The sequence below is a fragment of the Zosterops lateralis genome, assembly GCF_965231275.1.
Source record: "Zosterops lateralis genome assembly, chromosome: 3".
Classification (NCBI taxonomy): Eukaryota; Metazoa; Chordata; class Aves; order Passeriformes; family Zosteropidae; genus Zosterops; species Zosterops lateralis.
This window is the reverse complement of record NC_139764.1, coordinates 14,493,559-14,509,566: the sequence shown is the minus strand read 5'-3', so window position 1 is coordinate 14,509,566 and position 16,008 is coordinate 14,493,559. Positions and strand designations below refer to the sequence as shown.

Here is a 16,008-nt window from a genome sequence, read left to right as displayed (position 1 = left end):
GTTATATAGTAACTAAGACTCGGTATCCTACAACTCAAAGTAAGCTTCCATTTCTATCTCGACCACATATTTCACATTTTCAGAATCTTTTGCCAAGCGATCATATTTATAAGGTTTCCCTGATTCATCTTTCCCAACATCAGCTTTCCTAGGTGCGCTCCCACACCAACAGTGGAATCTCTCCAGACAAATCCTGTGCTCACAAACAAGGTGACGCTTCAGGCTGGAGCTTGGGGCCCACACCGGACAGCGGCGGGTCACACTCTGAGTTTTAAGCTCTGGCTTTGTCACCATAAAGAGCTGGCGGAGCTCCCGGGGGTGTGCGGGGGGCAGGAACCCTCAGGGCTCTCGGGGGTGTGACAGGAGCCCTCAGGGCCGGGAATTCTCGGGAGTGTGAGAGGAACAGGAGCCCTCAGGGCCGGCGGGGCAGGGCCGGGCCCGGGCGGGGCCTGTGGTAACGGCGCCTTAAAGGCGGGCGGGGGCTGAGGCGGCGGGTGGCGCTGCCATGGCTCACGGCAGCCCCGTGGTGAGGGGCCGGGCTGGGTTCGGCCGGGCTGGGCTAGGTTAGGCTGGGCTGGGCTAGGCTAGGCGAGCGGCGTCTGGCCGCTCCTCCTTGCGAGGGACACAGGGGACAGGGATGAGGGTGTGGAAGTCGCGTCCCGGCCAGGAGCCGCCGGCGGCGCGGGAAGCCCAAGGACGACATCGAAAGCCTGTTTTTTTTTTTCTTTAAAACAAACAAACAAACAAAAAAACCCAAAAAAACAAAAAAACAAAAAAAAAAAAAAAACCCACAAGCAACTAAATTTTTCTGTTGAAGATGACCGTCTGTGTGAGGGGTTGGCGCTGGGTGCAGGGCCGCGGTGGCACTTGGCGGGGCCAAGGGAGGAGGAGGCGGCGGCCTTTAGCCCCTGGCGGGTTTTGTCCGCCGCTCCCTCAAAGGACAGGAATCCCAGGGCAGCCTTGAAGGCTCTGCTGGAATGGGATGTGGATAAACCCCTCCTGCACACGAATATAACCAGAGTTTGGCAGTTCCCGCTATGGATGGCCTGGTTCTGGCGAAGGGTTGCCTGTTGCGTGTAAAGGGATTAAGCTGGGGTACAATAGCGTCTGTGCTGTAACCGTTTTTCTCTAATTTGCAAGCATGTGGTGTTTGAATTTTACAGTTGCTGTGCGCAGTTTTTATGTAGCACAATAAATATTTGTACTCACTGTAGCTTGGCAATCCTGGGGAGAGGAATAGGCCCGTTGAGAGATTTACATTCTGATTCTCTTCTGGGTTAGCAGTGAAGGCAGAGCGTTTGAAGTACGGGCTGATCAGCAGCTTTTAGCATAGTAGTACAAGAGGAATTTTCTTTTTCTTTCCTCATCTTCCTAGTGTCCTGAAAAAGTGCTGGGGGAATCTTTGGAGGTTGATATCCCCAATAAGAAATTATACATGAGTATGGTTGGTTTAAAGTAGTTGTGTCAGTTGCTTTTTCCAGAAAGTGTAACATGTTATTTCTTAATATCTTATTTTCTTTGAAAATGAATTGTTTATATTTTGCACTTTAGAACAGCTTTGGAGCAGTAAAACATTAATTTGATGTTTAAAAACATTAATCCAGAATCCTTTAAGGTTTCCTAAAATAGCTCAGCTTAATTTTGCACCTTGTGGAGGCTATTCTGGTGGTAATGATAGTCAAGATTAATAGGCTTTGAATTGCTAAATGCTCATTATCTTACATTTCTGCTGGAGTGTAGGAATCTTGAAGCTCATGTGTATCTGCTGTCCAGGTCTGTCTGGAGGATTCGGATTTAATCACTGACATGGGCAGAAGAAGGAATAAAATGTTCTGTTGTAGTCCTGTTGTAATGTAAGATGAATGATCTGTACTGATAAAAGTACAGATTTCCACTGCTAGGTTACTCTGCAGCATCAGACTATTTCCACAAATAAATAAATAAATAAATAAATCTCTGTTATTTTTTGTGGGTTCCTTACATTCTGCTTCTGATGGAACTGGCAAAGTTCATTTTTAGTAGCTTGTATTATTGCTTGGCCCTTAGGTAGGAACAGTGATTCTGGTATGATACAATGGGGTTAGACAAGCTTGTTTGAAAATACAGCAGAAGCCTAAGCAATAATTTGAGGCTCAAATCCAGTTCTTTTTTAGGGATATTAGATTTAAAAGACTGAGTGGACTTGCAGACCTTTGCATTTGACATTCTGTTTATTAAACTGATCTGTTCATGCTGTTCAGTTTGTAACAGCAGTTTATGAAGTGAGATTAGACTTTGTGCTATCTTTTCAAATGACTTAAAGCTCATCTTAGCTTGAAAATATTTTTTTCTAATGCAGCCTGAACTGTACAAGTCCATTATCGAAGATGTGATTGAAGGTGTGCGGGAACTCTTTGCAGAGGAGGGTGTAGAGGAGCAGGTTCTGAAAGACTTGAAGCAGGTTTGTTGGGTTCCCTTGCATTAATAGCAGCTGTGTTTGTGTTTTCCTTTTGAGATGATAGAGCTGCCCATTTCTTTGCCCTCCAAAACATGCAAACTTTTGCCCTAACTGGAATTACAAGTATCCTGGGGGGGATGTGGGGGCTGCTGGGAGCTGAAATTGGTTAGTTATTGCTGCCCTGTTTGTTGGATAGAATCAGTCAATTTACTCTTGGAAAAGCTGGGAATACCTGATTATCTTTCTTGATGTAGTTTCTTTTTAAAGCTGATATTTGTTGACCTTAATAATAATCTTCCTGCAGCTTTGGGAAACGAAAGTGACACAGTCTAAAGCAACAGAAGGCTTCTTCAGACACAGCCACTGTTCTCCACGGTTCAGTCTGCAGCTGCCACACAGTTCTCACAGCATTTTGCAGACTTCAGCAGGTCAGATGTTGTTGGACACAATGCATACAATTTAAGAATATCTCAGTAATTTGGGGATATTTTTGGAGGACTTGCAATAATCTTGGTTTGTGTATATATCTTACGTATATATCTAGCTTGATGTGGAGCAGTAATTATTTGAAAGCAGAATTTGACCAGTAAATGGTGATCTAAACTTTAATAAACGAATAGAATTCTGTCTACGTGCTCTTGACCAGCTGCTCATTTCCAGTAGCAAAACATGCAGGCAATTTTAGCCTTCTTGTCTGCAGTCCAATAGTGTAGCCCTTCAGCTGCAAATATACTTGCAGGGTTAAGCTCCTGCTTCCCCTTTTGATGTGTGTCCTGGTGTGTGCAGAGGTTTTATGGCTCATTTGTGCCACGCAGTTCTACTGTCAGGTTAGGATTTAATCTGGTTCTCAATTTGTTGAAATGTAATCCCTTGCTCAAACAGAAGAGAGGAAGCTTTTTAGGTTTTTTTTAGTTAGTTTTTCTAAAAGCAGCGTTCCTGTTGCAGAGGGGTACTTGACCTTCACACAGTCTCTGACATCAGGACCTCTTCTTCTCAATGAAGTCCAGCTGACCACTGTGGTATTGTTGTGGTAGAGTGTAGTACTCAGCTGAGACTCATCCCAAAGTGAGAGGCTGTTAGGACCTTTGCCAATGAAGGACAAGCCCCATATGAGATGATTTAATGAAAATCTGTGTTGTAGTGTATTTCAGGCTTGGGCAGGCATTCTTTATCTGTGAATCTGTGGGGTTCTTTTTTTTTTTTTTTTTTTCCTTTTTTGTGTTTGTTTTTTTTACAGTCTTCCTAGTTGTTGGAATCAAGTGTTTTATTTGTTCCATGTGACTGAAGAGAATATACTTTTGTGTTTGCATTCTATTGGAGGTTTTACATTTAATGAGCATTACTTTCTTACTCTTAAGTTTTTAAAAGGCAACACTAAGGCCAAGAAGTCTGAGTAAATCTGTTCATTTGTTTCTAAAAAGGGGATTTGAATTTCCCCAAGGCTAGAGATTTTCGAAGTAGTTAGGGCTACCTAAATTGCTTGCTTCCAAAAGTCTGGGAAAGTTTTCCCTTTGCCCTTTTTTCTCCCATGGAAGCTAGTATTGGGTGCTTTTGAAAATCTTATCCTACTGTTCTTACTTTTAGCATCATTGGATTTGCTCTGCTGTGAAAAAACTACTTGCATGTTTTCCTCAAGTTGACAAGGCAATACTTGTGCTCACTAATGAGGATGAACTGAAGTTAGATTGCTTTAGTTTCACCCATGTTTGATCTAAATTATTGAAAGATAATTGTATCTAAGAAATTAATGTGGGGTTTTTTTATATTTTTTATATAGCTTCTTTTGTCATCCAGGCTGGCAGAGGTTTTCACCATTTAACAGCAGCAAAGCTGGTATGTAGCTCTAGTGATGTTTTGCTTCAATTTTGATTATGTTGGACACCTAAATTTTTAAAATTGTTTGCCAGTTATCATTACACTTCAGGAAGGGAGAGTTGTAACACTGCTGCTTCTGTTGGAGCAGTGAAAAAGGATGGGATGTACCAGTTGGTTCTGCAAGAAGAGAAGCCAGAAGTGTTGGAAAGATACAGCTGCATGTATTTAGCCCACAGGATGAAAGTGAAGTGGAAATGCACAGCCATATATACTAAAAAAAAATAAAAATATTACTGGTTGTTAAAATAATGCATGGCTGGGAAATACTACCACTAGTGAAGCTGGGAGCAGCATTATCTGTGAGGTGTAGAAATCATCCAGAAGGAAAATTAGTGTTTTTATAGTTGACACGTTTGGAATGCTGGGCATAGCAAAATTTCTTTGGGGAGCAGCCACTAATTGCCAGAGCTTGATGAACTTAGCAAGTGCCTCCTGAGCCTCAAGCTAAGTAGCTTGTCAAGTTGATATATAATATTGGGAAGATGTTTGTGCAATATGTGAGTTTCCTGATTTAAAAGTTGGATTTCCTCAGAAGAGCTAGATTGAAAGAGAGCTGTATATCCAACTCTTTGCTCTTCAGGAGGAAAAGAGAATATGAAGTGACTTCATAGGCCTAGGTAAGAAACCTGTGCTGTGTGGAATAATGCAGAAGTTTAAGTAAAAGGGACTTTGAGTAGAAAAATGCCTTCTGGATGGTGGGTACATTGAGGGGATATGGAAAACGTTACCTTAACAAAAAGGGAATGTGATAGCTGGAAAGCAGGAAACACTTGGGGCAAACCATTACTCTGTCAGTGCAGAATACTCTTCATCTGCCTAGATCTCAAAAGCATGATGCAGCTTTCCAGTGAAGAACACAGAGGCCCTCACTGGTGTTTCCCGTGGCTGTTCCAGGTGTGCACTCAGTGCCCTGTCCTGCCTAAACCCAGCTCTTGTCTTGCAGGGGCCCCCACGAGTGGGTGTGACTCTTGCTCTCCCTTCCTGTGTTGCTTATCCTTTGCAGATGCCAGGTGGAGTGATGCTGCAGCCAGCACCAGGTAAGGGTAACGAGGGGATGTCAAAGTTTGCAGGGCCCTGGGGGTGTTGAAGAACAGTCCCAGGGACAGTAGATGAAACAGACGTGAAAGTAAAGCGGGTAGAGGCAGTTACCCTCCTCTTTGTGTTTTGTGTTTGTAGTGGCTGTGTGGGAGAAGTAACTGCATTGATTAGTTGGTGTGTCAGTTTTACAACTTATAACAAGTGTTTACCTGTGTCTGACTAATAAAAGAATCTCCTCCTTGTCTCTCTGGGACAATCTTCTATGTTTTGAAAAAGCTAAAGGCACTGTGGTGCTTCAGAGACAAATTGATTTCTTATTCAAATAAAATCCAACTATCCATTAACCTTTTTGATCTCATTCTTTTGGTGATAAAACTGCCTGTCCTGCTTGTGCAAAAACTCCTTGTACTGCTTAGGTGTGATCAGTGGAAGGCTTAGTTGAGTCATTGACTCTTCCCTCAAACAGCTTTTCTTTGATGAAAACTGATGTCTCTAGTTATCTCTTTCAGGTATAATTCCTCATGTCATGAGCCCTATAGACTGGTACCAGTGACTGTGTCTGTGTGAGCACGTGTGTGGGGAGAATAAAAAATCAAATGAAATTTGGAGCTTGGCTCTAGTACCTCAGTTCTAACACTGATAATAATAACTTTAAGCATTCAGTGTTTGGAGAGCTTTTCTTAAGAGATTATATGTAAATTCGTAGTTGTTTGGTTTTTTTAAAAACTAAACTAGCCAGTTTTTTTAGAGAGAATACCTAAAAGGTCATTAAAGGAATGAGCTCTCCCTGTAGCTGTGGACTAGTTTACTGTTTCATCTTGTATTCCTTTGTTTCTGAAATGACATGGAAAAATTTAAAACATAGATTTTATTTATTTATTTAAAATCTAGTCTATAGTTAAATTATTGAACTTACTGTCACAGGGTACTGTGTAGGCCAAACCCAAAAAGAGGTATTAAACATGATGGATTGGATAAAAGCCATGATTCAGAAACCTTCTGAATGCTTGATTTTCAAGGGCCAGAATTGTGCTTGAGGAAAGTTTTGCTTTGCAAATGTCCTTTATCTCATAGTTTGCCTGAGTGTTTGCACTTGTTTTTAGTGGTGACAGGTCAGTGGCTTGGATGAACTCGTAGTTTCACCTGCTGAAGCAGTTTTTAACTCTTCTCTCTGTAGGACAGCTCTACAAGGTGAATGTGCCTGTTGTGGTCACACAGGCCTCAGGAGATGGAAGCATTCTCCATTACCCTGTGCAGCAGATGTTTCATCCCCTTGGGCAAGCTTCAGTTCTGCAGGCCAGCCTTGCCAGTGTTGCACAGGTGAATGCATCTGCTGCCCATGCAGCTGGTGAAACGCTGCAGCCCCAGGAGACTGCTGGCCAACAGGCTGTGCTGTTTAAACCAAGCTACGTGGAAAAACAGCACCTGGAGAACTCTGCTGCTTTGGTCCAGAAGCCTCCTGTGAGTCTGCAGGAGTTTGAAATTAATGCAGCGTTGAATCAGTGCAGTGAATCCACAGAAAAATTCCAGCATGACAACCTTCACACAGCTGTGTTTACTCCAGAATGCTCTGAAGGACTTTTTGTTGATGAATCCTTGGCAAGCAGCTCAAGCAATGTCCTGCTGAATGTGGAGGGGCAGCTGGAAATGGAGCATCCAGAGCTGCTGCAGCAGCAGGTGTCTGATGATATCATTGACCTGATTATTGCAGGGGAAAGTTTGGATGAAAATGCATTTCTGAAGGATCAGGGCAGCCTTGCTTCCTCTGACAAGGTAAGGCCTTTTGTTTCTCAGCTAATGAAAACACATCTTTTAGAGATGGTTCTTTGAACACATTTCTAAGCACCTCTAAATGGGAAGAACAAAAGTTATTTTGATTTTATGGTTCATTCTTAAGCTTGTTTAGAATAGTAGTAGCTGACTGCTTGTTTTTACATTAAGAATTTGTCAAAACTACTGCTAAAATGCTGTGATTAATGAGCATATCAATTTAAAAATACTGAAAAATGTAATGGATAGATAGAATGTATTAGATTTGTTGATTACTTTTGAGAATCATGGGGCTTTTTTTGTGACTAAGCAGACATGAAAGACTCCTTGAGAGCTTCTGTATCATTCTGACACGGATCCGCATATGGATACGGGTCAGCTGTGGGCAAAGTGCCTTTGCAAGATCAGCTGGGATTGATTTAAACTTGTAGTGTGTGAAGAGCATTAAAGTTGTATTGAGAATGCATTCAGGATGAAAAGTCAAATTTGATAAGTGAAAATCTCCTTGAATAAAATGTATTTCCTTGGGGAAAAAGTCCTGGACGAAATAGAACCCAGCTAGAGCTGTGTGGGAAACTTGAATGATTTTAATTAACAAGCTGCTTTCCTGACCTCATCTAATTTTAGTTCCAGAAATTATTTGCAGATGTTTGAAGTTCAGGCTGGCTTGCTGACTTTGAGTTGCAATGCTCATATGTGATCGAGGCAAATTTATTAAATGCAAATTTAATGACAGTAATGCCAAACGTCCGTAAATAGAAAGCACGTTATGTTGCTCATCTGAACTCTGATGGCAGCATGATGAAGACTGTAGTGAGAATGGGAGGTCAAAACAAAGTGTTACTTTCTTGAACTAGAAAGAGTGTGTGGATGGGAATTAAGTGCTACAATAAAGATTTAATGAGAAACTGAAGATAGCTGAAACCTTAAAGCCCTTTTACGCTCCTGTGAATGCTCTGTTTAGGAATTCTACCACTTTTATGAACAGTAACTTGAAGTACTGAAATATTTACTGTCTCTCCCAGCTTTTTATATCTTATTTAAACAAAGCATTTTGAATGAGTTGAGGGAGAGGGATCAGTTCATCTTGACTTTTTATTTCAAAAATGAAAAATCCTATTTTTGGGGGTGGGGGAGTAGCTTCCATTTTTGTTTTTATGGGAGGTGATTTTTTTTTGCAATAGAAATTCTAAATGTCCACTTGATAGCCTTTGTTTTAGGGTTGTTTGAGTACAAGGGTGTTTAGAGTAAAGTGTAAGAAAATCTTTCTGTATTGCTGAGGATTATTTAACCTGGGTTCCATTTAAATTAGATGCAACACAATTTTTGCAAACGTACTGAGGTTTACAGGCTGTAGGACTTGAAACTCTCATATTATTGCCCCAGGCTTGTTGATTTATAAAACAAAAATGTCAGGCTTTGTGCTGACCGTGGCTTCCACTGTGGTGTTGATTCACGAGCTGTCCCTGGTCTCTTTCATGGCTGTCCCACGGAACCCACGGAGCAGACGGGATCTGATCTACCCCTGGAGAAGGATCTCTGCAGTGACATTGGAGGCATCAGTCAGCTCGATGGCACTGGGGATGTTTCTTCCAAGGAACAAATACCACATACGAAAGATAAAGAAGAGAATGAATTCATTGGCTTTATTGATTCAGAGGATCTAAGAGTTCTGGATGATGAGGAAGACTATGATGACGAATGTGACAGTTCTTCAAACATGGAGTCCAGCTGCAGTGATGGGGACAATGAGGACCTCCAGATTGATATAGTTGAGGAGGTAATTTACTTTTAAGCCTTTAGAAGCCCATAGCAATACTAGATCTCTCCTCACTGTTGAACTGTTGGACCTAGAACAGTTCCTGGTTAGTTTAAGGCAGGGCTTGCACAGTGAAGTTACAAACCTCTGGAGACAGGAGGTACTGCAGAGAAATTACTCGAAAACTCATGATGAGGAGTGGGACAAATGAAAGAACTGTTGGAAAGTAATTTGTTTATTGGATGAATTAAAATACTTAGCTACCAGAATTAAAGTTTTATTGTAAAACCCTGGCCTCTGTGGAATGGAATTCTGCTTTTTACTTAAGATATTATTTAAAGAATTAGATTTAAATAAGATTTATTTGAATAAGACCAGGATACAAATCTAGATTTTCTTTCCTTCTGAAGGACCACAGGAGATTAGACAGAGAACAGTGTGATACAAGAGCATTGTTCTCTGTTTAATGGCCTGTGTTTCCTAGATTTTCCTTTTTCTTAAAGATATGCAGTTTTGGACTTCACATAAATACAACTTGATCAGTATTCAGTTACTGGGATCTTTTTTCAGTTAGCAGTTTTGCTATTTTGACCTGTGGTTTTTGTTTAGAGTGTTTTGGGTTTTGAGAATGCAAACATGTAAAAGGTACTTGTATATGAGGTTGGTGCAATGTGGTCTTCACAGCCTCCAGGTCTTGATTTATTGGGTGTGTTTAATTCCAAGTATATTCAGTGCTATTCTGAAAGAGTGAATAAACCAGCATTTTCATCTCTAGGACCCCTTAAATTCTGGTGATGATGTCAGTGAACAGGACATTGCAGACTTGTTTGACACCGACAATGTGATAGTTTGTCAGTATGAAAAGGTACAGTAATATACTTTTATCTTTGTTCTTTAATCATCCTAAATAATATCTTCAGCAAATCCATGTCTGCTCTCCTGTCAGTGCCTTTTGAAGAAACTCTAATGCTGTAATAGAGTATTTAAATGATGTGTTTAGCTGACAATAGTCTAAAGACTTTCCTGCTGTTTTCTGAAAAGAGGATAATCATAATGGCCTATTAAAGGAAAAGGAAACAACAAGTCTGACAAAATTATGATTTGTAAAGGTGCAAAAGCTTGTTTATTTCCTTAACTTTTAAGTAAGATCAACATCTCTGTGGATGTATGTAGGCATATTCAGCTGTGAATTAAGGCTTTTAAAATGGATAACACAAAGAGAGGTGTATTACTTTCTTGTATATTTTTTTATTTGTCTTTGTAGTGCTTACTGAGAGATTTTCCTAACAGAATTTTGTTGTGCTTGAAAAACAAAGTAGATGTTATGTACCTTTTTGTCCTCGTTCATTTTAATGTTTAAAATTCAACCTTATTTTGAACTCCTGAAGATCAGATTAAGTCCTTTTAGCTATGGTATGGTTTTGGATGCTTACATGTAATTTAAAGGATAAAAAACTGCATATTTTAAAGTAAATATGCAAAAATGTGGTTGTAGTTTAAGAGTGTGCCTTGACTTTTTAAATATTCTTTCAAAAGTGACTAGTGATAACTTTTTGTGTGTCTAACTAGGCCTGTCCTAATAGCTGTCTATGATTTAGGACACAGAGAGTTACTAAGAAAATTGTCTTTATGAAATTGTGACAGATTGACTGTTCCTGAGACCAGTTATTTTGGAAAGTTATAGGAATATGTGTAGAAAATGCCTCTGAACTGAAGCCATGGGTGTCTGTGTTGTATTGAAAGGTGCACCAAATTTTGCAGCTTCAGAACTCAGATGTTGCAGTTTGCTATAGGTAGTGCATACTGTTATCTAGAGCAAGTTTTGTCTGAAATAAGCTGAAAAATTGCTTGAAAATCTGAAAGAAACTACTAGGGAGGTCAGCACTGGGCATGTCTTATAGGAAATTTAATATCAGATGTTATTAGAAATGGAGAGTTACAGAAGCTGGGGAAAGAATTTGGTAACTTTCCCCTTTGCAATAACAGATTTAATAAAACATGTAGGCCCAGCAGAAAGTAGATAAAAACAGTTATGTCTTAAAATACCTTGTTACCTTTAAGACAGTGTTGTTGGCAAAATTGCTGTCCTGTTTCTTTTCTTTCTGGAATTGAAAATAGACAATTCAAGGAATTTTCTGGAGATATTTTAAATTCCTTCTTTTAGTATTAAACAAAACTTTCTGCAGTATGGATTTCCTTGCAGGCCTTTAAAAAGAAGGAATATGCAAATTCTTTCTTACTCTTTTTTTTTTAGTAGCAGTATTTGCTTTTAAGCCAAGTTTTGATGCTTTTAGCCTGTTCCTAACACCTCTGTGCATGCAACATCTCTGCCATGCGAAAAAGAAAACTTTGTTGCATTTTAGTGAAGCTCCAGTGGTTAGCAAGGTGTGCTGTGTTTTGAGATTGCCCCATTACTGTTGTCTTGTCCTGCTGGTGTTGAGCTGTCACTCAACACTTTCTTTTAGGTAACACATTTTTTGAGAGGAGTAGTGGGATAAGAGAATGGGACATGATGGGATAAGATTCAGGAGGTTTCTCCCTTGGGAGGGCAGGGAGTTATTTATAAACAATGGAAATAAAATGCTTCCATTGAATATTTTTGGCCATAAAGATTTTAAAGTAAAAAGCAGATGTGTAAAACAGGTTGTGCTTAAACCTTGCTGGTTTTTTTTTTTAACAAATGGTCTCTAGTGTATATTTGTGGTTGCATTAATTTTGTTTATTACTTTTCATCAGATACATCGAACTAAGAACAAATGGAAGTTCTACTTAAAAGATGGAGTGATGTCCATTGAGGGTAAAGACCATGTTTTTGCAAAAGCCACTGGAGATGCAGAGTGGTGAAACCTCCAGTAGGTCTTTGAAGACTGTGACATTTCCTTATAAAACCTTCTGTGAGACAACTGGATTTTCTATTGTTGTGCCATAAAAAAACAAAACCAAAAAATCCCCCAAAACAAAAAAGTTGTAATAAAAATATGCAAAATCTGTGTTGTTAATCTGTTTAGTTTGCAAACTAAACCACTGTACTCTTAGCTACTCAGCTGTCTTTGCTGCTCTTCTCTGATTATTTAATTTTTTCCAATGAAGAAGCATCATTGGAATGAATAGCTTTAAAGTTTGAAATGTTATATCTGTTTGTAATTCAAGAAAGTAAAGAAATATTTATTGATTATAATTAAATAAATTTTAGTTCTTTTTTTTTCCAGTTCCTAAAAGCTGAGGTATGACTTCAAATATAAAATTACACTGTTGCGTTATTCTTTTCAAAGACTTTTGAGTTGGAAAAAAAGCAATATCTGTGCAGGTTTGAAACCTGTGGCTGTTTCAGCTGCACACTTCTCTTGATTTTTTTTTTTAGTTGCTTTGTTTTTTTTGGGCTTCAGTTTAAAGACATGCACTCTAGATGCAATAAGGGAAATGTCTGGGAAAGATCCTGGAGCTCTCAATATATGAGAATTATTATTGTTTATTCTATGCTAGCTGTGTCTACTGAGATGCAATGAGTAGTGTGATGTAACATTAAAATGTGATTTATTTTCACTGTCAATACAAAGTCATTTAAGTTTGCTACTGAATGTTTCCACTTCATTCTAGGACTACAGACCAGTAAACTGTGAATGGTACAAACTGTGCATAATAATAAAAGTGTCATCTCATATACATTTCTAGCACAGAGTTGTTTTTGTGTTCCCTCAGTATAAACTCTGCTTAGAGAAATGTGTACGAGCCATGCACGTGGCAGTAGCTCACCCTACCATGAGAACTGCTTTCCTCCCAGCCCTCAGCATCAACATTTTTGTTACTTCTTCTAGAAATAAAGGTCCAAAAGAAGCTTTGGGCCCTTGTCTTTCAGAGCTTCAGCTTTTCCCTGGCTGGCTCCTGTTCCTTGTAGGGCAAGATGGGCAATTCCACGGTAAAGCTGCAGCCAGGCCGCCTCAGAACAGGATCATCCCACTGGAAGGGCAGTGCTACACTAAGGCACGACTCCCGTGTCTGTGGGAATGAGACATTGTGAGGCATTTTGGTTATCTCTAATCCCTGAGAGGTTGCAGAGCCTGGCAGAAGGGGAAAAAAAAAGAAATGTGAAAGTAGGAGAGAATGAAGAATGAATGTATGGAAGAAATGAAGGGAAAAATCCCAGCCCTTGTTCATAATGGTACAAACTCTTGTGGTAATGCCATAAGGCAGGAAGTAGTTTTTTAACAGTTATTGAGTTTATTGCATGCTTTTTTTAATGCATCTGCTACTCTCCAGTATCAAAGACAGGACACTGAACTAGAGAACTTGAACCAAGTGTGGTATTTCTTTTGTCTTTTATCGATGCTGCCGCTGGAATGTGAAGAATTGTGTATTCAGAGGCAGTTAAAATATTCCAGTGTATGATTTCTTTTCCCCCATTTGGATGACTTGTAGCTGCACTGATGCTACACTTCAGGCCTATAAATGCACAAGAAATGCACCCTTTATCACATGATAGATGCTTTTAGGTTTCAGCACTCTCTCACAGGCTCTGAGGTGCTCATGCTCTGTAAATGTGCACATTATGAACTGTGGGACCATTTCCAATGTCAGACTGGCACAGGAATCCATGGGACAGGACTGGATATGCACCATTCACTAAGCACCACAAAGGCTGTGAATGGTGCTTCTGAACTCAACCTGTTTTTCCTGGTCACTATTAAATAAAGTGGCTAAAGAGCACTTAGTTTTTATCTAATTTTAAAGATAATATTAGTAAAGAATTACAGCTTCGAACAGTATGTATACAGCTAAACACATCTGAGGTCAGACATTTTTATACTAAAAAAAAAAAAATCCTATTAAAATGTAAGCTCTAGCCTGTGACTTGAGCAGTAGCCAGTGCTTTTGATCTGAGTAGTTTATGAATTAATGTTTTTTATTGCTGCTTCTTACAGTTTAGCAAACATATTGCTGCAGACATGACAGGATGAGGTGTGCAATACCAGTTAAGGCCTTCAAAGATACTTCAGTAAATGGCTGCCTAAAACTTTACACCAAAAAGAAGGTAAAGTCAAAATAATGAGATAGAATAACAAGTGTAACTTGTATGAGAAGCTCTGGTATGAATCTAAATCTCTTATTAAAGTTTTAATTATTTGCTTACTTTCATGTGAAGACAAATTCTAAGTATAAATTACATTTCATATTTTGTCAGTGGTTTTTATTTTTTTTTTAAACAACAATTTTGTAAATGGTGGATTTCACTCTACTTACAGCAGGTACAAGAAGAATGCCCACAGAGACTTTCTGCTTGGCTGTTACTTCTGCAGCTCTGTATGGCAGATCCTACCAGTTGTTAATTCTAACTCATCTCCCTTGCCTGTAGTTTCCTGCCCATGTTATGTGGTGGGGAGGGTGTGCTGGCAAGCTCTTGTCCTGTTGAAACATAATGCAAGTAAATCAGTTGTTGCCACTTAAGATATTGTGCTGTCATGTCCTAAATCAGGACTCCTTCATGTGATGTCAGAAGAAATGAGTCTCAAAAATCAGTTTTATCTCCAGGTGACAGAGAAGTTTTAGGCCCAGTAGCTTTTTTTTTTAGACGAGTACCTGTGTATTATAGTTAAATATCCTATCACAGTCCTATTTGATCATTGTCTAATAAGCTCAAGAGCTGGTGTGTGTAAAGAGGTGCATCATATGGAATTTGTATTGATTGCTAAACCACTGAGTTTTTAAAGATCCTCCTCTGTTCCTGCTTCATTCCTCACCTGTGAGAACTGCTTATGAGCACAGCTGTGCTTACATCCAGAGCTTTTGTACTGATTGAAATCATGGCATTATGCTGAAGGTAAGAGTGGGTCAGAGATGTTATTTCTAATTATTGCAATTATGAACTAATGATAGACCAGTCACTAGTTACAAAAAGAATTGCTTTCATTTATGTGAAGCAAAGTTAGCTTGTGGTGCAGTGTTTTGGCAACAAGAGGAGTGCTTTAGAACTCAGTTGCTGTCATAGACATGAAAGCAAAGGACTCAGCTGAAAAGGAGAATGTAAAAGGTTTAGAATGATTGCAATAGGACCGTTCTTTTATGTGTCAGACTCTGACTTATTTAAATTAGCAGTGCAGTCACAAATCTGGACTGGGTATTTAGCGTGATCACTTACCATCAGGCAACGCATAGTGAAAGAAAAGAGAGATTTTAATGGGAAAACATTGTCATGAAACGGTAACTACTCTGCTACTCTGCTTCATCACCTGGAAATAGACTTGGACTGTGTGTGCTCTGGTGCATTCCTGAATGCCGCTGGCACTGGTGATGTCAGAGAGTGGAGAGGTGGGAATCATTCCTGAGACTGTCCCAGGAGGGAAAACCAGGCAGCACTTCCCTGCCTGTGCAGGAAGCAGCACTCCTGCTGTTGAGAGGGAGCCTTTACAGTTCACCTCATTTGTGTGTGTACACATGTAATACCCTGAAGTGAGTCCTGTGTGCAGCAGGGGGGGTTTTGCATCCCTTGTGATTTCCAGATCCCATATGGCTGTGTATGGGTTAATAATTTGAGTAAATTACCCACCAGCTTAAACTGAGATCTAATGTAAACTGCAAAATTGTCAGTGACAAAGGTTCAATGTATCAACTTTCCTCCTTGGTGACATCTTTACAGCTTATTGCTTGAACACTCTTCTTTAACTGTGTGTAGGTGGCTGTGTAATTGGAAGTTTCTTTTGATGAAATGGAGGCATCTAGTTTAGTGCCTCTTTCTTTAAACCAACAATGCCAGCACAGCTGATGGGAATGAAAAATGAAGCCGTGAAAGGTAGCAAACAGGCTTTAAATACTCCAGGGAAGCAGATATGGAGGAAAAGAAGCTGGGCTCCAATCACTGCAGTAGCTGTTAGCTTCAAGAGCAACTTGACTACTCCTGGACTTTTCTGGTTCCCCATGCAGAAAAATTTTGCCTAATAGTCACCTTCCACACCCATCATCACAAAGGAAGAGAAGGGAAAACACCACTTTGAACGTCAGAACAGTTATGTTGCATAAAATAACTGACTGCCATGTTTATTTATTATGAAATGTTCAAGATATTATAAAACAATCCTTAGTCACTAAAATAATCACAACTGGCCTTGCAAAGTGCTGCATCTCTTGGCATTCCGGG

General features: G+C 39.7%; 1 protein-coding gene across 1 annotated transcript in view; it reads left to right on the top strand.

Annotated features, from left to right (window-relative positions):
* GTF2A1L (general transcription factor IIA subunit 1 like) overlaps nucleotides 1-12,524 on the top strand; it is a 42,757-nt gene extending 30,233 nt beyond the window's left edge. Inside the window, exons 2-9 of the mRNA XM_083858607.1 lie at nucleotides 2,339-2,440; nucleotides 2,742-2,865; nucleotides 4,215-4,270; nucleotides 5,256-5,349; nucleotides 6,528-7,123; nucleotides 8,628-8,900; nucleotides 9,655-9,744; nucleotides 11,616-12,524. Of these exons, the coding sequence (XP_083714733.1) occupies nucleotides 2,339-2,440; nucleotides 2,742-2,865; nucleotides 4,215-4,270; nucleotides 5,256-5,349; nucleotides 6,528-7,123; nucleotides 8,628-8,900; nucleotides 9,655-9,744; nucleotides 11,616-11,723 (1,443 nt within the window). The 3' untranslated portion in view covers nucleotides 11,724-12,524. The remainder of the gene's footprint in view (nucleotides 1-2,338; nucleotides 2,441-2,741; nucleotides 2,866-4,214; nucleotides 4,271-5,255; nucleotides 5,350-6,527; nucleotides 7,124-8,627; nucleotides 8,901-9,654; nucleotides 9,745-11,615) is intronic.
* Nucleotides 12,525-16,008: the final 3,484 nt, after the last annotated feature.